Source organism: Pongo pygmaeus, chromosome 12 (genome assembly GCF_028885625.2).
Source record: "Pongo pygmaeus isolate AG05252 chromosome 12, NHGRI_mPonPyg2-v2.0_pri, whole genome shotgun sequence".
Classification (NCBI taxonomy): domain Eukaryota; kingdom Metazoa; phylum Chordata; class Mammalia; order Primates; family Hominidae; genus Pongo; species Pongo pygmaeus.
In genome coordinates, this window is record NC_072385.2 from 87,092,395 (window position 1) to 87,118,610 (window position 26,216).

The 26,216-nt window shown below is 36.9% G+C and overlaps 2 protein-coding genes across 5 annotated transcripts in view; one reads left to right on the forward strand and one right to left on the reverse strand.

The window, feature by feature from the left end:
- Positions 1-576: 576 nt before the first annotated feature.
- On the reverse strand, positions 577-8,638 carry CRIPT (CXXC repeat containing interactor of PDZ3 domain). Its single transcript, XM_054473203.2, has 5 exons — positions 8,432-8,638; positions 6,882-6,947; positions 6,048-6,102; positions 1,772-1,875; positions 577-1,473 (listed from the first exon to the last, which is right to left on the reverse strand). Exons 1-5 carry the CDS (start codon positions 8,445-8,447, stop codon positions 1,409-1,411), a joined length of 306 nt encoding a protein of 101 aa, XP_054329178.1. The 5' UTR covers positions 8,448-8,638; the 3' UTR covers positions 577-1,408.
- PIGF (phosphatidylinositol glycan anchor biosynthesis class F) overlaps positions 8,633-26,216 on the forward strand; it is a 39,999-nt gene continuing 22,415 nt past the window's right edge. Inside the window, exons 1-4 of one of the 4 annotated variants that reach the window (XM_054473140.2) lie at positions 8,633-8,761; positions 10,550-10,798; positions 11,949-12,040; positions 13,323-13,439. In XM_054473140.2, the coding sequence (XP_054329115.1) occupies positions 10,571-10,798; positions 11,949-12,040; positions 13,323-13,439 (437 nt within the window). In that variant the 5' untranslated portion in view covers positions 8,633-8,761; positions 10,550-10,570. The remainder of the gene's footprint in view (positions 8,762-10,549; positions 10,799-11,948; positions 12,041-13,322; positions 13,440-26,216) is intronic. The other 3 variants (XM_054473131.2, XM_054473146.2, XM_054473155.2) reach the window with 3 other exon arrangements.

The following is a 26,216-nucleotide window of genomic DNA, read 5'->3' on the forward strand; positions in this document are numbered from 1 at the left end:
TTTGAAAAGCCTTATAAAGTTAAAACTTTAAATGCTTTTCATCAAAATGTTATGACCAATAAAAATGCCATTCATGTATCTCATCACACTTTCTATACATTTTGTAGTGATATGTATTTATACATACTGCAGTTGGAAATAGGGAATGCTTTTTTGGTCTCCCATGGTAGGCTTCAGGTTTTAAAAGCAGAAGTCCTGAACCTCTGAAGGCAACATAAGAAAAGTATTCATTTGAAACCTGTAGTGTTAAAAAAAACGAAAGAGAGAGGCCAAGTTCTGTGGCTCACACCTGTATCCCAGCACTTTGGAAGGCTGAGGCCAGAGGATTGCTTGAGATCAGAAGTTCGAGAACAGCTTGGGCAACATAGCGAGTCCTGGTCTCTACTAAAAATAAAAACTAGCTGAGCACAGTGGCACACGCCTGTAGTCCCCAGCTACTTAGGAGGCTGAGGTGGAAGAAGTGCTTGAGCCCAGCAGATGGAGGCTGCAGAGAGCTTGATGATATCCTCTGCACTCCAGCCTGGGCAACAGAGTCAGATCCTGTATCCAAAAAAAAAAAAAAAAAAACAAAACAAATTTTAAAAAGGGAGAGTCAAGATGTTTGCTTTATTTATTTCTTTCAGGGGGCAAGACAGGAGGTAAAAAAAAAAAAAAAAAAGTTTGGTTTTTGCTTCAAAGAGCTTTTCTCAGAGTAGGGATTTATTTTCATTACATGCAACATGGACAAACACTGTTCTGGTTTTCACGACAATTTGAATTCAAAGTAATATGTTTTTCTAAAATTCAGTGTATTTATTTGGACATATGGATGCTCCTTGTGTTCTTGGTCACATATTAAAGGAACTGGCACTTTGGCTGCAAGAACAAATAAACAATATCGTAAATCCAACTGGTCTTTGATTTGGGTCTAGGTTAATAACTAAAGAACCATTCAGCAATAATGGCTTGAAACATTTATATATCCTATGAAACTGCAATTAGTTAACAGGCTGCTGATTCTAATAACTATGACACCAGTAAGAGAGTGAGGGGAGAAATGTTAAATCTGGATGCCAAATTCAGAGCAAAATATCTATTATCTTCTTACTTTTGCAGTATCTATAAATAAAGTGGGGGGGGGGAGAATTATACGAATAATGTTAAATAAAAGTGCATACAGAACTGAGAAATATTTTCATGGAATTTGCCACTTAGTTCTTAAAATGCTTATAAGGAAAATAACCATTTACAGCAAAAGACTAGTTACACTGTTGCTGTTTAGAACATGAGAGCAAAATGAATAACAATCAAATTCTCTGGTTTATACTTAATCGTCTTAAAATGTTATACTATAAGTTGACATCTATGCCTTGAAAATTCAAGGCAGAAAGTAAAATCATTTAGAAAGCCAGAAATTCCACCAATACATCTAGACAGATGTTTGCTTGTAGTTTTTGGTATCCAAAACCTTTTTTCCACACATCGCACAGATGCCTGAAACAAAAGAAGATATGTGATCAATCAAATCATAATACCAACTGTTTGGTTTAAGTCAATCCTGAAGCTTAAAACATAATTTAACAGCATCAGGAAAGAAAAGAAAAGAAAAAAAAATATATATATATATATATATACTTTTAATTATAAACAGGTTTTAGGTTCTATTTTGCCTTAGGATAAAGAGAGTGTCTGGCTAACAGAATTTATGACAGGCTACATCTTTTCTGTTAACCAAATTAGCAGCAAATGAAGTAGGTTTTATGAATAGAAAATGGTATTAAAAGAAACTTACCTTTTTTGTAGGCACAGCCCTGGCAGTAATGAGAACCTGGTTGGTGCACAGAACTTTTACAAATTCTGCAAGTGGAGAACTTATTCTTTCCATATGGATCAAATCTAGAAATTTTTTTTAAAGAGAGAAAATTGTATATTACACTAGAAACACTCTTAAATAACCCCACTTACGCAACACACAGGATTAATCCATGCTCTCCATCCCTCCATCAACCTCTACAATTGATGGGTTTAGCCTATTCCAGACGGCTACTGTCCGATATGCCTGTACATCTCTGCTCTGCTCCATCCATGTGAGATATATACTTATAAAGAATCAGTTGTACAGTATTTATTCTTGACGTGTTCATATCAATTGTATCTGTCATTCTATTTGTGTGACATAAATATCATGGAAACTGATGAAATGTGGGTGCAAAAAGAGTGACTGATTCCATAAAACCTAAGTGACTATTTTAGGATGACCAGGAATCATCTGAATTGCTATTGAATTAGGTATGGGTAAGACAACTGTTGAAAACTGGGGGAAAATCACTAGGAAAGGAACTCCACACCTCAAGCATCAATTTTTGCTCTACTTTAAAGATACTGAACATATTCTGATTGTGATTTTTGTGACGACAATCATGTAGGGCACTTATCAGTCGATTTATGTTCAAAAGGCTTTGTTTCAATACCAAATGATTAATACATCTACAGTTATGTGCTTTAATTTAAAATAAGGTATGTGTATCTTTTAATGACTGCTTACATTAGCTGACATTTTTAATTAACTGACTCAATCCTTTTAGATAAAAGGGATTCCACTATATAAAAATGCCATCTTATACTGACAGGAGTGAAAAAAAGAAATACTTTCCCCTAAAATGGCAATAATACTCTGCTTTAAATGTGCTTCCCTAACTACAAAATGAGTTTTTGTAATGATCCTCATAAACTAGATACAAAACACCATCCTAGACCTGGTGTCTTCTCTTGGGTATAGCACAACAGCCCATTTACAAAGGTTAATTTTTCCAAACTACAGGGAATATCACTTTTTTTTTTTTTTTTGAGACTGAATCTCACTCTATCGCCCAGGCTGGAGTGCAATGGTGCAATCTTGGCTCACTGCAACCTTTGCCTCCCAGGTTCAAGCAATTCTCCTGTCTCAGCCTCCCAAGTAGCTGGGATTACAGGCATGCGCCACCACGCCTGGCTAATTTTGTATTTTTAGTAGAGACGGGGTTTCTCCATGTTGGTCAGGCTGGTCTCGAACTCCCAACCTCAGGAGATCCGCCTGCGTCGGCCTCCCAAAGTGCTGAGATCAGAGGCGTGAGCCACCACGCCCAGCTGAGAATATCACTTTACTCCCTACAAAAGATAGGTACTCTTCTTCCTTTCAACAAGTTCAATTTGTTTGGACATGCATTTCCAGAGGCTATTTTTTCTTAAACCCATATTTTATTATTCAAAAATACACATTTTAACCTTGGAAATCTTCTTTTTTGTTTTTTTTGAGATGGAGTCTCGCTCTGTCGCCCAGGCTGGAGTGCAGTGGTGTGATCTCAGCTCACTGCAAGCTCCGCCTCGTGGGTTCATGCCATTCTCCTGCCTCAGCCTCCCGAGTAGCTGGGATTACAGGCGCCCGCCACCACGCCCAGCTAACTTTTTTGTATTTTTAGTAGAGACTGGGTTTCACCATGTTAGCCAGGTTGGTCTTGATCTCCAGACCTTGTGATCCGCCTGCCTCGGCCTCCCAAAGTGCTGGGATTACAGGCGTGAGCCACTGCACCTGGCCTAACCTTCGAAATCTTAAAACTGGCAGAGTTTTTTCTTAAAGTAACAATGCATCTTATAAATAACGGTACCATAGATTCAAAGCAATACTGTAGTACATTTTCCAAAGTGAGAGAGTACCCAAGAGTAACAGCTACTTTTTAACGATATCAGAGTAAGTTTGAGAGCATAAAGGAAGTGGAAGTATATAAAACCATAAAATCTGTACAAATAATAGCTCAGTTAATAAAAACAGAATGGTCCTCAAAGACGTCAATAAATCAGTCAACAATATATAGTGTGACTCTGCATTAAAGATGCTATTATGTGCCAGGCACTGTATGTAGTTAAGGCTTTATTGTTGTTATTTCTAATCCTTGGGATTAGATACAGTGAGGAGGAATAAGGTAAAACCAGCCGGATTATAACAGATAGCTTGGTTCTGAGTGCTAGGAACCACCTAACTCTGTTTTATTGCAAATGGAATGATGTACATCAGAAAACAGGTATTTATTCATTCAGCAAATATATACTGAGTGCTTACTATTACATGGTATTTACTGTTCTAAATACCAAAGATGAACATGATAGGCAAAGCCCTTGCCCTCATCAGATAATATTCTAGTGAGAAGAGGTAAACAGTAAGTAAGGAAACAGACAATCTAATAAAACAAGCAAGGTTTTCAAACAGTGGCATTATAGAGAAAATTCTAACAGGATACTAAGGCAGAGATGAGGAAAAGGAAAGAAGAGATTAGTTTAGATGCTGATTAGGGAAACTTCTCTGAAGCTGAGACCCAAACAAGAAGGAGGCAGATACGTAAGCTCCAACGGAAGACTCCTAGGAGACAGCAGCAAGTACAAATCTCTTTGGATGGGAGTGGGCTTGGCAGAACTAATAAGGACGGCATATGATGAATGAGGAGCAGTGTGGTACAATACGAAGCCAGAGAGGTGGGAGGGGTCCTATCAAGGAGGACCTTGTAAGAACATGGTAGGGGGCTTAGATTTTATTCTATGTGAAAAAGAAAACCAGTGGCAGATTTTAAGCAAAGGAACTTTGTAAAGGATCACTCTCGTTACTATGAGACAACTGGGGGAAACTAGAGAAGAAGCAGGAAGACAGTTCAATAGTTATTACAGTTCCAAGTAAGAAATAACAGTGGTTCGGAACAGGATAACAGCAGTGAGATGGACAGAAGCAGGTGGTTTCAGGTTACATTTTACATTTTGGAGGTAGATCCAAAGAACTTGCTGAATGGTTAGGGGAAGTAGGGGAAAGGGAGGACTCAGTGAGGAATTCTAGCTTTTAGGCTTCAACAACTGGATTAGAGGGTGATGCTACTATGATGAGAAGACGGAAGGAAAAAGAAGTGGCCTGTTAGACATTAAATGAGGTATGTCAGATAAGCTGCTAGATTTATGTTTACAGCTCAGAGAAGTCAGGCCAGAGGTATAAATTTGGGAGTTATATATATAAAATAATATTATTTTATATATATATATATATAACATATAGCTTGAATTTAAAGCCAGTAGATTGAAGTCACTCTAAAAGGTCGCTTGTGATCTCGACAAGAACAGTTTCAGGGCTGTTGTGGGGATAACACATGACTAGAGTGGCTGAAGGAAGGAAAGGAACTTAAGGACACTGAAAAAGTGTCTAGGTAAGACTTTGGAAAACTTCTGATGTGAAGGGGAGCAAAGAAATCGGATGGCAGATGAAAGGGTTCACGAAATTCTTTTTCTGAAAGAGAGTCTCACTCTGTCACCCAGGCTGGAGATCAGTAGTGCGATCCTGGCTCACTGCAGCCTTGACCTCCCTGGGCTCAAGTGATCCTCCCACGTCAGCCTCCTGAGTAGCTGGGACTACAGGCGTGTGCTGCCACACCCAGCTAATTTTTCTATCTTTTGTAGGACAGGGTTTCACATGTTGCCCAGGCTGGTCTCAAACTCCTGGGCTCAAGTAATCTGTCTGCCTTGGCTTCCCAAAGTGCTAGGATTACAGGTGTGAGTCACCTTACCCAGCTGAATTTTTAAGACTGGATATAATAAAGTGTGGTATCAAAAACTTGTTTTTAAGATGGGAGACTTTTTACCCAATTCTCAGGAAAAAGTAAAGTTTAGAAAGGTCAAGAAACTTGCTTAACTTGCTTAAGGTCAAAAGGCTAGACAGTGAGTCTAGATTCAAATTTAGGTCTGACTCCAAAGCTTATGATCTTTCCACATTTCCCTGCTGTCTCTGATTCATAGGATAATTAAGAAGGAGATAAAATAAAAGTCATGTTTTCTGGTGAAACTGTAAGAGAATAACACTAATATCTTCATATATTGATACAGTGAGGAGGAATAAGGTACAAGCGGCCGGATTATAACAGATAGCTTGGTTCTGAGTGCTAGGAACCACCTAACTCTGTTTTATTGCAAATGGAATGATGTACATCAAATTCACTCCAGCAGACTTAATACTAAAAGAAGGAAATTTATATGACCCATCTATGGATCCTCTTACTCACCTTGCTTTTTTTGAAGTCAAAGCTTTATTTTCATTCAGCTTTCTTCCACCACTTTCTGTATCAGAATAAAAGATATTTTAGTGGGTTATTTTTATACATTTAACATATAATATTAAGAAGTTCATTCCTTGACTTTCTACCAAAATAGTAGCCTATATCTAATCTTTAAATCCTCATTTAATAGGTTATTAAGACACTGCTTAAAAAGAAAACATTAGGGAAACAGTAAACATTTGTATAAAATACAATCATTTTATTTCTCAGACTCAAGGGAGTACTTTAGGAATGGGTCTATATTTACTCTATATAGCGTAAAATCTAGAAGCCACTACTGCAGTGTCATAGACCTTGAATATAATGAAAATGTTTATTTTTCTACCCATTGAAAACATACTTTACTATATGTATTTAATAATAATGAAGGTAAATACTTCATCATAAGTAATTAATGATAATGAAGGTAAAATGGGTTAAAGCATTTATTCAAGAATATAAAAATCAGAAGATTAAAAAAAATTTCTCCTCAGAAGAGTGCAGAAATTAGACTCTAAATAAGCTGAATCAAATCAAATACTGTGATAATCAAATACTGTGATATTGCCATCACTTGACAATCATTTAATAATTTTGCTATCTCCTGATATTAGGAACCTGTACAAATAACTGAGAACTAAATAGAAGATATTAAATCACTTGGGGACCCAGTATTCTTTAATGTTTAATAGATAAAATACTTTGAACACATAACATTTCATTGTACAAATAATGTAAAAGCTGAAGTATTATTCACAGTAAGTATTTGGTTAAATTCCTATTTTCTAAAAGAAGAAATACCTGTGGTATTCCTAGCACCATCTTTCCACGTATCTGGAGTGATAACAGTACCAAGTTTCTTTTCACCTGTTAGAACAAGATAGTACAAGGAAAATTAAAATTTACTATTTAATAAGTGCATTACATTGTGCCTAAGGTTCACAATGGTATTGACTATCAATGCTATTACCGTAGCAGCTTGTTAATGCTGGGAGAGCAGCCAGCCAACTGAGACTCATGTTAACTGTGGCCAATGAATGACTGACCCTCAGTAAAATCCGTAGGATAATAAGATGACTTATAATAAGCTTTCACTGTTTGTTTATACTTTAAATACTTTAAACAAATCTGGTAAGTCTATTTGTTCCATAAATATTTACTAAGCATCTATCATGTATAAACTATACAAAGTGCTGAGAAAAATAAAGTGATGAATCAGACACAATTTTAAAGAGATTATAGTATACTAATTTCTTTAACAGCAATCTGTAACCTGGGTTCCACAGGTGGATCTTAAGAGATATGTGAACAAGGTGGAGTTGTACACAAACCTTTTATATATTCATTTGTTTTTCCTGGCAAGAGTCTATAGTTTTCATCAGATTATCAGAGGGATCAGAGACCCTCCCCCCAAAAAGAACCATTCAACCAAAATGTAAGCTTAAAAAATAAAAGGTATAATAATTGAGAGCTAAAGTACTAGGAGAAATTCCATGCAGGAAGAAATAACCCTAGCTAAGGAAATCCAAGAAAAGAAAGTCTGGGGAGAAGGCAAGAGAGAGGATTTGAATATGTGGCAATAGGACTGTGAACAAAAACGAGTAAAGAGGATGAAGGCAAACTAGATAAAGGACACATTCTGAGGAAAGGTGTAGAAAGCTTAGAGTACACATGGGCACAAAGAGTATTTTGTTTGGTCAAAATGTGAAGAGGATAAGGGTCAGTGAAGATGAAGCTGGAAAAATAAGTTGGGGCCTTAGTGTGGAGGGTCCTGAACGCCAGGTTCCAAATATAGAATCCCCAAATTATTCTCTGCACACTGAGAATTTATTAAAGGTTTTAAGTTAGGGAAATAATAATTTGCACTTACGTTGATTTTCAATTCAAACATCTTCTGGGCTTACTCTAAGCCATATCCTGGCATAATGACTAATGAGAATGAATAAGGCAAAGTCCTTAGTCTTTGGTTCTAGTGTCTAGCATTTGACAGGAGTACAATACTTATTACATGAATAGAAAGGAAAGGTCAGGAATTGCCAAGACAGAAAGGTGTCGTTGGGGTTTAATTGAACATTTTTATATGGGAGGAGAGCTGATGAGATCTGGGGCTGGGGGAAGGCAACAGAAATAGACAAGGAGGTGCAGAACTCACACCATTCTGAGTACAAAATATATAGGACTGTATGGTCGTTGGGGAGGTGCAAAAATGGTCGAAGGGTAGGGTAGAAAGACAGCGGATAGAATCAGAGACCTGTGGGCGAAGAAAAAACAAAGAGAAGGCAAAGTTCCCGGGAGAGCTCAGTTAGGTTCTCCCAGCCTCCTCCTCCCGCAGAAGCGGCCCCTTAACTCACATTTTTCGCACACCATCCTTCCCCACGACGGTTCCCCTAGCCGCAACAGCAGCAGCAGCAGCAGGCTGAAAACATCAACACTACAACTTGGAAGTATTCCCCTTCCGGGCTACGTCAACCCACTTCCGGCTTCTAAGCCCATGCTCCCACCTACCCCAAACCTGGAAAGCCGCTGCCCCATTTGCCCGCCCCTCCCTTTCTGCGACTGGCTGTTAGGCCGTGGGTCTCCGCCCCACAGCCCTGCGCCTGCGCGTGGGCCTGGGCCGCCCGTCGTACCTGATGGTAGGAGGCAGTAGTTCCCCGCTTCCCTTCCGCGGGAGGGTGAGTTAGGTAAGCCCCGCTGGACGCCCTCGGTGCTCTCGCCTCACGGGGTGCAAGCTACCCCCGCGAACTGCCGAAGCAGCCCTGAGCCTCGGCGCCCCGGCCCGCCCGCGCTCGCCGTCAGCTCGAGCGCCACTCTTCCGGCGTGCCCTGATGGACAGACCCCCTTTCGGATCCGAGTTTTCGCCTCTGTCCCCCAGTTTTCCCTTGTCTTCAACTCCCGAGCTCTTTGATCCTGCCTCTCAGCTGGTTCCTCGCTGCCCACGCTCGCGCTGGCCTAGGCTCGGGCAGAATCCCGAGGGACCCGGGTTGGGGTGGGGCTGCCGGTGAAGGTGCGGCGATGCCCGCGAAGGCTCCTCTGGGGGCCACTCGGAAGAGCCTTCTTTCCGCTGCGGTGCCTGGCGAGGTGGGCCGGATCATGCCCGTGGCACTTCTGCAGGCGTCCTGGGGGCGCGCCAGGGCCTAACACGGTGCTGGTTACCTCTTTGCCTACTCTGGTTCCTTCATTCAGCAAACATTTGAGTTTGGGTCCTGCTCACTGTATTACATCCACATCTGCTGATGGCAGCTGCGATTCCGAGGGTGGCTCAGAAAAATCGCTGAAGGGCTATCTGTTGAGAGAATGGATTCCTGATCCCCTTGCCCTCCCTCAATCAGCTTAAGATAGAATCTATGGGAAACTTTCCCTTTGTCCCTTCTTGCCATCCGTTTGCTTCTTCATGCCTAGTGTATTTCCTTATACCAGAGAGATGGCTGTAGCGCATGGGACCTTGGACCACCTCACCTGTTTGCCGTGTTTCCTTATCAGTAAAATATCTGCCTTTGAAAAGCATTGGATGAATTAAATGAGAGCTATTAGGATAAGGCCCACCAGCTTCGCCCTTCTGCTTTTCGCACTAGTGGGCGCCCCTCCGCCCATGCGCGCGCGCGTGTGCGTGTGCGCGTGTGTGTGTGTATAGTATTTTTTTCTGAGATATTTCTATTTTCTGGAATATTCTCCATAATGTAACATATTGACTGTTACTTTAAATTAATAAAGTCCTTGTTTAACAGTACAATTAGCTCTCAGGTAATTTAAATACGTGTATTTTAGAGACGGTAATTTTTTTTTCCTCCTTCCATTCGTGTTCTGCTTTTGGTTGGAATTTAACACCTGTAACAGACGTTGTCATCTTGGTATTTCTGAAGCATTGGGATCCCTTGGTTTAGTGTGGTGCTCTTTGAACTCTTGATTCCACTGGCCACCATTTGAGTATTGGAATGTGCACTTGGTGTCATTTGGCATTTGCTAGAAGATGTGAACTACTGTAATGTTAGACAAGGGTAAAAAAAAATACCAACAATTCAGCCTAAGTATATTTGGGGGTTGTTGGAATTATAACCTATGCATTCTAGAAACCTCATAAATAAACTTTGATTATAATTCCAACAGGCAGTAGATAATTTAATCCACACAGTTGATTTCATCTCTGTGATATCGGCCAAAAAAGTTTAAATGAATTGCTTTATTGGTCCTAGAACATGACCCTTTTGCAGAAACCAGTCACAATATTTAAGAAATTAGTAAATTTGTTCTTTTTAGGCTCTGAGAGATGTTTGTACCATATTAAGAAAATAAAAGGTAGAATAGAAAGCTAAGTCTGTATGTGCATCTACACGTCTGCATCTTCTGTGTTTTGAAACAAATACATTGCTCATAGAAAATTGACTTTATGACTTATTTTTAGGGGTCAAAACATTTAAGACTATGGAAAAAGTCGTTATTGCATATGCTCTTCTTTTCTCGTTTTTTGTTAGCTAGCCATCCAAGAAAACACCATGAAAGATACCGATATCAAGAGACTACTGTATACCCATCTTTTATGCATATTTTCAATTATCCTAAGTGTCTTCATTCCATCACTCTTCTTGGAGAACTTCTCAATATTGGAAACACACTTGACATGGTTGTGCATCTGTTCTGGTTTTGTAACTGCTGTCAATCTAGTACTATATTTAGTAGTGAAACCAAATACATCCTCTAAAAGAAGTTCATTATCACACAAGGTAAGGCTTATGTCTCAATAACTGATTTTTGGATGGAGCTAGTGTTTCTTTTAATGGAAGAATAGAGTATTCGTCAAGTCTTCATTAGGTTATTTATAGTGAGTAAAGGGAACCTGATTTTTTTCCCCCCAAATTGGTAGGCTGTTACTTGCTGGAAGGCTGCCCACAATGTTCGATTGATCCTTGCCTTGCATTAATTGTGGAATTATGACTTCTTCAGAGCGTATTATAATATTGTGAGCCTATATAGTCATTGTTTTATGTTACCATTGAAAAAAATACATGTGACATTCTATCTTTAAACCTTACTCAATAAGACATTGCAGTTTATTTTTATTATTTTTGCATTTCTGAAAGCCACTTAATGGGTTTTTCAGAAATTGCAATATAAACCTGTGGTAATGCTTGTTTCCAACATGGCCTTCCTTGACTAAACAATTTTCAGATATTAGAATCAATTTTCCAGAATATTCACTGCAGTGGATATTCGCTTGGCTATTACTAATAATGTCCACACTTAACATTATTTTCTACCATGTATAAGCTCTGTTAGGTCATTTACTGCCTATGATTGGAAAAGCTGAATGTATGTGTTATGTTTATATATTCTTAAGCTCCAAATCAAGAAGATCTCATGTTTCTTTGTAGATGTTCAGGTCTTTTTTCTTATGGGTCATGTAATATGAGTGTGATTTCAAGAATTATTTAGTATTTTGCTTTTTTAGTGCAGTTTTCCCAGGAATTTTGTTTTAAAATGAAAAAAATTGTTATTTTCTGCAGATATTTCCTCTATCATCGCATAATACTGTATTTTTTGTATACTAGCTCTCTGATGTCAATCAGTATTTGATAAATATTGATTAATGACATAGCTCTGTATTACCATGGAAACAGAACCTCTTTTTGACTCATGTAGGTCAGATGGGTAGAATATGGGCGGAAGGTGGTATTTGCCTTTTAGGCTTTTTTAGTCTGTATCGAGGGCTGTGTATGTGACGGTACAGGACATGTGATCTGATTTGAGTATACCCAAGAACATTTGAACTGTTTTACACATTATGGGAACAAGTTGTGTTTGTAGATAAAATGCAAGAATTTATCGTCCTTTAGGCATTATCTTGAATCTTCAGGTTATTCATTTCTCTTTTAGGTAACCAGATTTTTGAAATGCTGTATCTACTTTCTTATGTCTTGTTTCTCCTTTCATGTAATTTTTGTTCTGTATGGAGCACCACTAATAGAGTAAGTTTGAAATTTTCACCCTAAATTTATATTTTAAAACATTCATTTACCGAACTGTGTGCTAATTCTTAGCAACTAGAGAAAAACCATGATGTGCATCATTAATAGATCAAGTAAGGACACCAACATCATTAGCAGTGTTATTCTTTTTTAAAAAAACAGCAGAATAACTTAATTTATTAAATACTCTTGTTACCTGGCCTTCTAGTATCCAATTGCATGTTGAGAGAAGGGAGAGTAGAGAAACTATACTATACCAATAAGTATTTGGCCCTTAGAACCTCTGAGAGAACTTACTATGATTATATGTGTAAGTTAGTTATAATTAGCATATCAGTTCTTACAAATGTGATTCTAAAGTACTTGAATGGAGTTTTTCTTAACAAAAGTCAATAGATTCCTGTATTCAAATGCTTAATAAGCTGGTGTTTATAGTTTAAAGGTAAAATTTAACACTTTTTCTGAACTGACAAATTTCAAATTCTTAGAAACAAAATTCATGAATGTTTCTTACATAATGTTTATCATAGTTTGAGAAGCTTCAGTTTAGCAGTGATTAATGATCACGGTGAAATGAGTGATGAGATACATATACATATACACACAGATATATATGTGTTGCTAAGTATACCTTTTTTTATATATATATATATATTTATACATAGTTTTACGTACACACACTAAACTGACAGGTTATTCTTTTCTAGATGGGAGAGAACAAGACCTTTGTAATGGAAAATGGTGGTTCCTGTCTAATCCATTTTGAAGTAGAATGAATGTGTCTGGCACATTGGTTCTCAAAATGTGGTTTTCAAACCAGCAGCATCAGCATTTTATCAAAATGCAAATACTCAAGCTTCAGTCAGAAACTCTAGGGGTAGAGCCCCCTCCAGTCTTTAGTTTATCCAGCTCTCCAGGTGTTTCCAATATATGTTAACATTGAACCACTAGTTGTAGAGAAAGTTCCAGAGGCTATTGAGGAGAAAGCTAACTATCTAGAAATGGATTTTGTTTGTTTGTTTTTGCAATGAAAGTCTCAGCATGGATCCTAGGGTCTTTAACACTTCTGAAATCTATCATTAAAGCGAAATACTTGCTAGATTGTTTTTTAAAGCTACATGTTGGTGGTAAAATTATTTATAGTCATCATTTTGGTGGCATTCATATTACCTTTCAAAGTAAAGCATAGGAAGATATTTCATATTTTACTTATATAATAAAGATTATGTATGTGTATGTGTACCTTTAACACTTTTTTAAAAATTAATCTTTTTTTTTCTAGGTTGGCATTGGAAACATTTTTATTTGCAGTTATTTTGTCTGCTTTTACTACTGTGCCTTGCTTATGTTTGTTAGGACCAAACCTCAAAGCATGGCTAAGAGTGTTCAGTAGAAATGGGTAAGTTTTAATTTTATATTATAATGATATTGAAATTAAAAAATAATTAATGAAGTATTTTTCTATTCATGGCAGTTTGCTGATTATTCTGAGTGCTTCTCATTGCTGATGGTGCTCAGAGATGCCTTAAGGGATCACTGCAATTGGGGACTGGGGACAGGGCAGGCAGAACTACAAGCCCCTCCCTCCACATTAGCAAGGTCAGCTCTGCTTTTTTCTGTGTGGTAGAATTCCACCTACCCTTTTGTTTGTTTAAAAAAAAAAGAAGAAGAAATAAAAAAAAAATTCTGCTATTAAAAGAAAGCCTTGAAAACCATGGTTCTGGGATAATTTGGCACTGTGATAAAACTGCTGTAAATAAAATTGCTTACATACATTTTATAAGGTAGAAGTGGGGTCCACAATCTAAAAATGTGTTGTGTAACAATGATAATTTCTTGTTTAGCCTTTTTCGTGATAAGATACCGAGCGCAAGTTTTATGAGATTTCATTTCCTTGGCAGCCGTATATGTTTTCAGCATGGCTAAGTTAAAATTTTAACTTCTTGAAAGTCATTTAAATGATATGCACCAGAAATAGTGGAGATCTAGCTAAGAAAGCCAGAAGGTTATTTGATTCTTTCCTATTTATCACCCAGCAGCAAGAACTTCTTGAGCACTTACTCTGTGCTCTGTGTTATGCTAAGCTGTGTGGTTTCTGAAGTATTAGGAGGATTCTTTTTTTTTTTTTTTTTTTGAGACGGAACCTCGCTCTGTCGCCAGGCTGGAGTGCACTGGCATGATTTCGGCTCACTGCAACCTCCACCTCCCAGGTTCAAGTGATTCTCCTGCCTCAGCCTCCCAAGTAGCTGGGACTACAGGTGCACGCCACCATGCCCAGCTAATTTTTGTATTTTTAGTAGAGATGGGGTTTCACCACATTGGCCAGGATGGTCTTAATCTTGACCTCATGATCCGCCCTGCCTTGCCTCCCAAAGTGCTGGGATTACAGATGTGAGCCACCCCACCCGGCCTTATTAGGAAGATTCTTTTTCTGAGGAGCTTATCTGTTCAAGGGACAAAAATGAGCAAATAACATCAGATTACAAATGTGTAAATCCAGCAATAAGTGCTGTAGGAACTCAAAGGGACAGAGCATCAGTAAAGAATGGAGGGGGAGATGGGAATGATCTATCATGGACTTAAGTCAAGAGTATATGATTTGGTGAGACCAAGAAGGAAGAGAAAGGCACCTCGTGCAAGGAGAATGGATAAAAGCATTGAAACTGAAATGAACAGGGTATTTTTGTGTGATTTGAAAGGTAACAGTCCAATGAGAGCAAAAGATGCATGCTGAGTAGCTTGGCTTCATAAATTACCGACTTATTCCCTTTGAAATCAGTACTGTTTGGGACGGGTGTGGTGGCTCACGCCTGTAATCTCAGCACTTTGGGAGGCCAAGGCGGGTGGATCACCTGAGGTCAGGAGTTCAAGACCAGCCTGGCCAACATGGTGAAACCCCATCTCTACTAAAAATACAAAAATTAGCTGGGCATGGTGGCGGGTGCCTGTAGTCCCAGCTACTTGGGAAGCTGAGGCAGGAGAATTGCTTGAACCCAGGAGGCGGAGGTTGCAGTGAGGCGAGATCGCACCACTGGACTCCAGCCTGGGCAACACAGTGAGACTGTGTCTAAAAAAAAAAAAAAAAAAAGGAATTAGTACTGTTTGTTTTCCCTTGGAACCGTCTTCTAATATTCATAAAGTCTCTAGAAAACAGAAGTGTAACAACTGAAAGCATTTTCTACATTATTACCATAATATCCCAAATGGTATTAATTGCTTTTAGCCTTTTAGTTTGAAATTTTTAAATAGTGAAATTGGATTGAAATCTTGTTACTTTGGATTAGTGATTTCTCCAGTTTTCAAATCTGTGTCTAATAATGGGTGTATTTGGGGGAAATACTGTCATGTGATTTTACAATTAGTTCTGCTGTAATGTGGCCTGTGTGTTCCTAAAAATCACTACGCTGTACAAAATGGGCAATAAAAACCACAGAGCTTATGGGAAAGATGGGGTTAGGTCATAACACTAAAACAATTCGTCAGTGACATGTAGAGAGAAGATGGGAACTTAATAAAAATGGTAGCACAGTTTTACACGTGTAAAATGGTTACAAAATACAGGCATACCTCATTTTATTGTTCCTAACTTTATTGTACTTCTCAGATATTGCTCAGATACTGTTTTTTATAAATTGAAGGTTTGTGGCAACCCTGCATCAAGCAAATGTATCAGCACCATTTTTCCAATAGCATGTGTTCTCTTCATTGGAAACTCTCACAATATTTCAAGCTTTTTCATTATTATTATATCTATTATGGTGATCTGTGGTCTTTGCTGTTACTTTTTGTCATTGTTTTGGGGCACCATGGCTCATGCCCATATAAGATGACGATCTTAAGATCTTAATAAATGTTGTACGTGTTCTGACTGCTTCACCACCAACATGTTCTCTCTCTCTCTTTCCCTCCCCCACCCTCCCTCTGTCTCCCCTCCCTGTTCCCTGAGATACAAAAATATCAAATTTAGGCCAGTTAATAACCCTAGTATGGTCTCTTAAGTGTTCAAGTGAAAGGAAAAAGTTTACTTGTCTCTCACTTTAAATCAAAAGCTAGAAGTGATTAAGCTTAATGAAAAAATTAGGTTGTCAAGAACTGAGACAGACTAAAAGTGAAGCCCCTTGTGCCAAATAGCCAAGTTGTGAATGCAAAGGAAAAGTTCTTAAAGGAAATTTAAAGTCTACTCTAGTAAACACATGAGTGACAAGAAAGTGGAACAGCCTTATTGCTGATGGGGAGAAAGTTTTATGGTCTGGACGAAAGATCAAACCAGGTACAACATTCTAAGCCAAATCCTAATCCAGAGTAAGGCTCTCACTCTCTTCAATTCTGTGAAGGCTGAAAGAGGTGAGAAAGTTACAGAAGAAAAGTTTGAAACTAGCAGTGGTTGATTCATGAGGCTTAAGGAAAGAAACCATCACCATCACATAAAAGTGCAAGGTGAAGCAACAAGTGCTGATGTAGAAGCTGGAGCAAGTGATCCAGAAGATCTAGCTAAGATCGTTGGTGAAGGTGGGTAAATAACAGATTTTTAATGTAGACAAAACAGCCTTCTATTGAAAGAAGATGCCATCTAGGACTTTTAAAGTTAGAGAGGAGAAGTCAGTGGCCACCTTCAATGCTTGACAGGCTGACTCTCTTGTTAGGGGCCAGTGCAGCTAGAGACTTTAAGTTGAAGTCAATGCTAATTTACCATTTTGCAAATCCTAGGGCCCTTAAGAATATGCTGAATCTACTTTGCCTATATACTGTCAATGGAACAGCACATCTGTTTATAACATGGTTTACTGAATATTTTAAGCTCACTTTTGAGACCTACTGCTCAGAAAAAAAAAATCCTTTCAAAATATTGCTGCTCATTGACAATGTGCCTAGTCACCCAAGAGCTCTGTAGGAGATGTACAAGAATATTAATTTTTTTTCATGCCTACAACGCAAGATCCATTCTGTAGCCTATGGATCAAGGAGTAATTTTGATTTTCAAGTCTTATTACTTAAGAAACACATTTTGTAAGGCTATAGCTGCCATAGATAGTGATTCCTCTGATGGATTTGGAAAAAGTAAATTGAAAACCTTCTGGAAAGGACCATTCTAGATGGATGCCATTGAGGACATTTGTGATTCAAGGGAGGAGATAAAAATATCAACATTGACGAGAAGCTGATTCCATTCCTCATGAATGATGTCGAGAGGTTCAGGACTTCAGTGGAGGAAACCACTGCAGATGTGGTGGAAATAGCCAGAGCACTAGAATTAGAACAGGAGCCTGAAGATGTGACTGAGTTGCTGCAACATTATGATAAAACTTGAACAGATGAGGAATTACTTCTGGATGAGAAAGAAAATGGTCTCCTGAGATGGAATCTACTGGTGAAGATGCCATGAATATTGTTGAAATGACAACAAAGGATTTAGGATATTGCATAAACTTAGTTAATAAAGCAAAGCAATGGCAGGGTTTGAGAGGGTTGACTCCAATTTTGAAAGAAGGTCTACTCTGGGTAAAATGCTATCAAACAGCATGGCACGCTACAGATAAATCTTTTCTGGAAGGAAGAGTCAATTGATGCAACCAACTTCATGGTTAAAATTTCACTTTAAGAAATTGCCGGCTGGGCTCGGTGGCTCATGCCTGTAATCCCAGCACTTTGGGAGGCTGAGGCAGGCAGATCACTTGAGGTCAGGAGTTTGAGACCAGCCTGGCCAACATGGTGAAACTCTGTCTCTACTAAAAATACAAGAAAAATTAGCTGGGCGTGCTGGTAGGCACCTGTAATCCCAGCTACTTGGGAGGCTGAGGCACAAGAATCGCTTTAACCCAGGAGGCAGAGGTTGCAGTGAGCCGAGATTGTGCCACTGCTCTCCAGCCTGGGCGATAGAGTGAGACTCAGTCTTAAAAAAGAAAAGAAATTTCCACAGCCTCCCCAACCACCACCCTGATCAGTCAGCAGCCATCAACATGAAGGCCACACCTTCCACCAGCAAAAAGATTACAACTTGCTGAAGGCTCAGATAATTATTAACATTTCTTAGTAATAAAGTATTTTTAAACTATGTGCATTTAAAAAACATAATGCTATTGTCCACTTAATAGACTATGATATAGTAGAAATATAACTTTTATACGCACCGGGAAACCAGAAAATACATATGACTCACTTTATTGTGCAATTTGCTTTATTCTGGTGGTCTGGAACCAAATCTGCAGTATCTAAAAGGTATGCCTGCACCCAAGTATTACAATAAATATAGCACTTTTCCTTGGAAAAGGTTTCCTTGGTAAAGGTTTACTTCTGGAAATAGACATGAGAAGGGTTGCCTATTGTGAGTTATTGCGAAGTGGTGAGATGGTTGTTGGAAATCTGAGGGAAAATTAACACCAGATGTGCGTATGTGTGGCTCATGACACATAGTAAACTGAGGTAGCTGGGAGGTGGGTATTTTTTAAAACGGTATTGAGGTATAATTCACATACCGTACACAACAGTTCAGTGGTTTTTTGCAACCACTAATCTACTTACTGTCTCTATAGATTTGCCTATCCTGGAAATTTGTTATAAATTGGGTCCTGTAATATGTGATCTTTTGTGACTGCCTTTTCTTACTTAGCATAATGTTTTCAAGGTTTATCTATGTTGTAGCATGCTTCAGTACTTCATTCCTTTTTGTGGCTGAATAATATTCCATTGTATGGGTATATATCAAATTTTGTTTACCCATTTATCAGTCGATGGACATCTAGGTTCTTTCCACATTTTGCATTTTGGCTGTTGTGAATAAGCTGCATCAAACATTTGTGTATAGTTTTTTTATGGACATATGTGTTTATTTCTCTTGGGTATGCCTAGAAGCGGGATTGCTGGTTCACATGGTAGTGTTAAGGGTTTGAGAAGCAAGCTCCAGTGTTCAAACTCTATAAAGTGCAGTTTGGTACTATCTGTAAAAATTACAAATACACTTCTTCAACCCAGCAATTCTACTTCTTGGATTTTTATCCAGTAGATATACTTGCACACTTACAAAATGTTGAATATATAAGATTACTCATTTCAGCATTGAAAATTACCTAAATATCCTTTAATAAGGGATAGGGTTAGGATAAATGTAACCCACACTGTGAAGTACTATGCATTTGTAAAAACTAAACACATAAAAACAGAAAAAAACCCCAAAACAAAACTGTTTATTTACTGATAAGTTAGTGGAAAAAAGCAAGGTGAAAAAATGTGTACAGGATGCTACCATTTACGTAAAAAGTTGTCAGAGGGCACAGATACATGTATATTTCTGGAAGGACGTGTGAGAAACTGATAAAACCTGTTGTCTCTTGCGAGGGGATCTGAGAAGCTAGAGGACAAAGTGAGGAGACTTTCCACTGAATATCCTTTGCTATCTTTTGAAATTTAAACCACATTAATGTACTACCTCGTCAAAATAAAAGTTATAATGAGTTAGATTTTGCCAGTACTTAACTTTCTTCTTGCTTACGGAAAGTAGGCCTATGTCAGGAAATTGCTAGATTTTTCTGATGTCACCTAAACTTCGGTAGACTGCAAAAGTTGTCCTAAAATTTCCAACATACTGGAGAACAGCCTAGTCTCCAGAGGACTATGGCTAAAAATTATCAATTTGTAATGTAAAACATTTTATATAATATCACATAGCACATGACATGAAATAGCAATGCAAAAATATTTTAATAACTTTTAAAGCATTTTCGTTATAGTTTCTCAGAGCAATCTAGTGAGATGCTCACTTTCACCATTTTCTAGATGAAGAACCTAGAAAGCTGACAAGTTAAGTGATTTGCCTCAGTTCTGTAGCCAGGAAGTAGTAGAGCTGGGATTGGAATCTAGATCATTAGATGGTATAGAAGTTAGACAACTCCAGTAATTGAGGATCAGAAAACAGGTTCTTGCCCTGTTTTTACTACTTAGCAGCCAAGTGATCTTAGACAAGCTACTTAACTTCACATATCCTTATATGTAATATGATTGGAATAAAACCAGTATGTACTTTGCAGGGCTATGTCAGAACTGAGTGAAATGAATGAAATCAAATAGGTGCTCAAGAAATGTTTGTTGAATGGATTAAAAAATGTCAGGGAGCATTTTATATATCATACTTTCAGTCCTTACTGCAGTTTGTCTCAGTATTTCTTCCTAGTTTAGGTGACAGACTAAGGAGCACAGTGCATAGATAACTATGGAGGAGGGCTGGTTTTTTCATTTAATTTAATGTGAAGTTAATTTGAACTTTGACATAAGAGAAGAATCTAAGTCTTTTATGTTTCCACCATAAACTAGAGTTAGTCCACTTCTTCTTTGTACTTTTATTATACTTCCAAATTTTGCTATAGAAAGCATGTCAAATTTTGAATAAGCTAGGAAATAATTAGATTAACTTGTTGAACATTAGTTTGCCCTCTTAAATGTTCACTTTTAAGCAAAAATGTTTAAAAATTCAAAGATCTATGGTTTTGCAGTGATAATATAAATATTCACAAAAAATTACTAGTTATACTGAAATTGCTTTAATATGTAGTTAGCATTATTCATATTGAATCACAACTTTATTTTTTAATTTTTATTTTTTTGTGTGTACATAGTAGATATATATATTTCTGGAGTACATGAGATATTTTGATACAGACACAATGCATAATAATCACATTAGGGTATTCACATCAAGCATTTATCTTTTGTATGTATGGTTGTACAAGCAATCTAATTATACTCTTAGTTATTTTTAAATGTACAGTTAAATTATTATTGACTATAGTCACCCTGTTTTGCTATCAAATACTAGATCTTACTCATTCTATCTTTTTCGTGCCTATTAATCACATTCTCTGCACCCCCCCACCCCCACTACTACCCTTCCCAGCCTGTGGTAACCATCCTTTTACTCTCTATCTCCATGAGTTCAATTGTTTTTTTAACTCCCACAAATAAGTGAGAACATGCGAAGTTTGCCTTTCTGTGCCTGGCTTATTTCATTTAACATAATGACCTCCAGTTCTGTCCACATTGTTGCAAATGGCAGGATCTCATTATTTTTTAATGGCCAAGTGGTACTCCACTGCATGTATGTATCACTTTTTTTTTAATCCATTAGTCTGTTGATGGACGCTTAGGTTGCTTCCAAGTCTTGGCTATTGTGATTAGTGATGCAATAAACATGGGAGTCCAGCTATCTCTTCAATATACTGATTTCCTTTCTTTTGGGTATGTACCTAGCAATGTGATTGCTGGATCATATGCTAGATCTGTTTTTATTTTTTTGAGAACTGATCTCCATAATGGTTGTACTAATTTACATTCCCACCAACGGTATATGAAAGTTCTCTTTCTCCACATCCTTGCCAGCATTTGTTATTGCCTGCCTTTTGGATAAAAGCCATTTTAACTGGGGTGAGATGATAATCTCATTGTAGTATTGATTTGCCTTTCTCTGACGACCAGTGATATTGAGCACCTTTTCATATACCTGTTTACCACCTGTATGTCTTTTTTTGAGAAATGTCTATTCAGATCTTTTGCCCATTTTTTAATTGGATTATTAGGGTTTTTTTTCCCTGTAGAGTTGTTTGAGCTCCCTATATAGTCTGGTTATTAACCCTTTGTTAGATAGATAGATTGGAAATATTTTCTTCCATTCTGTGGGTTGTCTCTTCACTTTCTTGATTGTTTCTTTTGCTGTACAGAAGCTTTTTAACTTGATGTGATTCCATTTGTCCATTTATGCTTTGGTTGCCTGTGCTTGTGGGGTATTATTCAAGAAATCTTAGCCCAATCCAGTGTCCTGGAAAGTTTCCCCAATGTTTCCTTTTAGTAGTTTCATAGTTTGTGGTCTTATATTTAAGTCTTTCATCCATCTTGGTTTGATTTTTGTATATGGCGAGAGTTAGGGGTCTAGTTTCATTCTTCTGCATGTGGATATCCAGTTTTCCTGCCACCACTTATGGAAGAGACTGCTCTTTCCCCAGTGTGTGTTCTTGGCATCTCTGATGAAATGAGCTCACTGTAGATGTATGGATTTACTTCTGGGTTCTCTATTTGTTCTATTGATCTATGTGCCTGTTTTTATGCCAGTACCTTGCTGTTTTGGTTACAGTAGCTCTGTAGTATAATTTGAGTCAAGTAATATGATTCCTCCAGTTTTGTTCTTTTTGCTCAGGATAGCTTTGGCTATTCTGGGTCTTTGTGGTTCCATATAAATTTTAGGATTGTTTGTTCTATTTATGTGAAGAATATTATTGGTATTTTGATAGGGATTGCGTTGAATCTGTGGATTGCTTTGGGTAGTATGGATATTTTAACAATATTGATTCTTCCAGTTCATGAACATGAAATATCTTTCCATTTTTTGTATCCTCTTCAATTTCTCTCATCAGTGTTTTATAGTTTTCATTGTAGATCTCTTTCACTTCTTTGGTGAAGTTAATTCATAGATATTTAATTTTATTTCTAGCTGTTATAAATGGGATTACTTTTTTATTTCTTTTTCAGATTATTTGCTGTTGGCATATAGAAATGCTACTGATTTTTGTATGTTGATTTTGTATCCTGCAACTTTACTCAATTTGTTTATCAGTTCTAATGGTTTTTGGTAGTCTTTAGGTTTTTCCAAATATACGATTATATCATCTGCAAACAAGGATAATTTGACTTCTTTCTTTCCAATATGGATGCCCTTTATTTTTTTCTGTCATCTGATTGCTCTAGCTAGGACTTCCTGAGTCACAACTTTAATTTCAAAGAATTCTATTATTATTCAAGGAGATTGTACAAAATACATGAATAATACATGCTTTTTCCTACTCAATAATAATTTAGAACAGAAATTAAAATTTCAATTTGAAGTTCTTATGCTGTAGTTCTAATTAATAAAAAGTATTTAAAATACCTTGAAGTGTCAACTGAAGATTTTAGAGCTTTAAATATTTTTATCATTCATCCTGTATTTTAATATGTAAAACACAGTGGAGTTTTGTGTGTATTTTTTTTAACTTAAAGACAGCCCTTTTAGTATTATTAAAATATGAATAATTCAGATGTTCAGTGTGAACAGGGTAATTTTGAATTGGCATGACATCTCAATTAGTGTTGAATCAGTATAAATGTTGTATAATATTTTTAAGTGAAATAAGTTTATATACTAGTTTTTAATGTATTTATTTGCATGTTTGTAGAAAACTTACGTTGAACAGATGATAGTCATGTGAAGACAGAGAACACCAAAGCTTTGAGGTTGTGAACTGTATGGGAACTACATCCTACAAGTTAAGGATCAATTCTGATAGTATTGAGATTTTATTCATAACTAAAAGACACTATTTTAACAGGATTTCTCCTTACAGTAAATGTTAAGTTACTCCAGGAAAACAAAACAAAAGAATACTATTATAAAGAAACTTGGAAGTAGACAAGTCATTTGGTTTCTTAAAATATTCTGCCAACTTCTTATTGGTATACTTATTAAATAATATACTCAGTTTGTACTAATTTAATTCAGTTATTACATTGGCATTAAAATTATTTTGTTTTTGTTTTTTTCATTTGCAGATTTTCTTATAAAGGAAAGTAATAATCTGACTACCATACACCCGTGTAGTTCATTGAAACTTGCTTTTTGACATATCAGTTCTTTTATGCTGTTATTTGAATGTTTAAGTTAGAACCTGGTCACTTTTGTTGAACTAGATAGATTCCTGAATAGTACTAAACAAAAATCTTGCCAAGAGTAGTGATCTAGCCAAGGTGAAAACATTCAATAAGACCTATTTGTGTAGACAAAGATAACAGGCCTCTTTTTGTCATCTTTGTATTGAAATAGATTTTATATTGAAGCAATCACTGTGGACACTAAGAGTGAAAATATAGTGAATGACCAAAGATTTACTCATATAAAAAGTAGGTAATTTAGTATAAATGTGGGCAAAAAATTTAGTGGCAAAGAGGCATTTGTTTTAATATTCAGTGGGGAAGGAAAACATTTATATTAGAATTTTGTAAAATACCTTTAGCCACTAGGAGGAGTTGTACAGTGTCTCTTTTTTAGATGAAGAGACTAGCAGCAGTTCAAAAAATTAAATCTATTTAAACAAACACTATTTTGATGACAGTGTATTTAAACCGTGAGTGTTTACTATGAACTACCTTCAGGTGCCTGATACAGTGTCTGGCAAGTAGTAGGCACTCAAAATGGCCTGTTTACTTCAATTAATATTTGATGTAATGAATTCCAGTGGAGTCAAATAATTTGGACAAGTACTTGGAGCACAGTGTCATGAAGGTTGGTCTGTAACATTGCTTTAGTCACTTTTTAAGTTTGTTCACAGGGGAGCCATTTATTTATTCTGAGCCCTATTGACTGTGCATATATTCCTTAACTTTGAAAAAATTAGCCAATAACTATAGAATTCAAATAGCTTTATTATGGAAACTTATAAAATGAGAGTACATCAATGTCAGTGATGCTAGAAATTAGCTAATACCTATTTTATTCTTTTTACCTTATTTATTACAAAATAATGTATATAAATGTTTGTAGTAAAAATTCAAACAGAAAAATATAGAAAGTTAAAGATCCTAGTAATGCTATCATGGAAGCAATGAACAACTACTAGCAGATTTTATATGTTCTTTGAATTTTGTATTATATATATATAATTTTAAAACAAAATAGTTAAAGTAGTCATGGCTTTATAACTTTTTTCCCACTAATGTGTTATGAACATCGTTATCTGTGTGTGTGTATAATCTACCTCTTCTTGCATAGTATTCTTAGCTAGTATATCTCTGTAAGTAACATAAAACTTCAGCTTATATTGGTTTGAATAATAAGGAAACTGATTATGTCACATAATGGAAATTGGATGGTTCTAGATACAGATAGTCATGGTATGGCTGTGCTTCTTAGTGATTCTCGTTGTTATTATCCTCAGGCTAGTAGTGGGATGGCAGCAGCTTCTCTTCCTTGAGTTTTCCTAATCATTGGGAAACAGAATGGGATCATCAGTATTTAATTAATTAGTCTAATCATCAGGGTTGAGATGAATGTTGAGCAATTAATCATCATTACAAGTATTCCATGTACCATGATTTATTTAACTAATTTCCTATTAAGGTTTATTATCAAATTTTTGTGATAATAAATAATGTTGTTAGGTATATCTTTGTACCATATAATTTTGTATACTTGTGCAAAGGTTTTTGTAGATTAGATTACTTGAGTAACATTCCTAGATCAAAGGAAGTTGATAGACACTGTCAAACTAAAGTTCTAATTTGAAGAATATGTATATACCCCCATACATATTCCTACCAATAGAGTGTAGGTTTCCCTGACTCCCCATCAGGCCTCTTTACCTCTTATCAATCTACCAGGGCTGCTACCTACAGGGATCTGCCAAGGGGGCAGACTGTGCACTATAGTAGCTTCATCTGATTTCTAAGAGGAGGCATAAGCCTTGGCCATGAATTTTTAAGTCTGATTTATAGAACCACCATTTATTAAATTTCAGTGGAATATTACTAACTGAATCACAGAGATAGCATTTATCTTACCCAGCCTCCCTGCCTCCATTCTCTTTCCTGCCTCATGTTACAGAAAACTCAGTAGAAAATAACATCCAGTCCTCAAAAGGCAGCTTCAAGACAGGGAAAATTGGGGCTAGTTAAGATAGGACATGTGCCCATGTGAAGTGTGAGCAAGAGAAAAGAAATGGCATGACAACCCTAAAAATGCACTATAGAAGAAGGAAAAAGGGCATGCAGAAGATGAAGAATCTGGCCTGAAAGAAAATGCTACCCTAGAAGCAAAAATAAACAAAAAAACCTCCACACAGTTTACCATGAAAAATAGTACTAAGGATATGAATTGAATAAATTAAGAGCAAAGATGAGATCATGAAACAAAATGACGTGGAGAAGAAGATTGCAGAATTAGTGAAATAAATTGAGAATGCAAAGGTCACTATTACAGGACATAAACTAAAAATATCAAGAAAGAGACAAATTAGAAAGTCAGGGTTTAGCATGGAAGAAAGGTTTGAGCTAATCAAAATGAATGAGGGGTAGGGAGGGGGTTGGGAAGAACAAAGCATTTAGAGAAGATGTGATAAATATAGAGGAGAAACGAAAGAGATGCAAACATAAGACTAGTTAGTGCCTC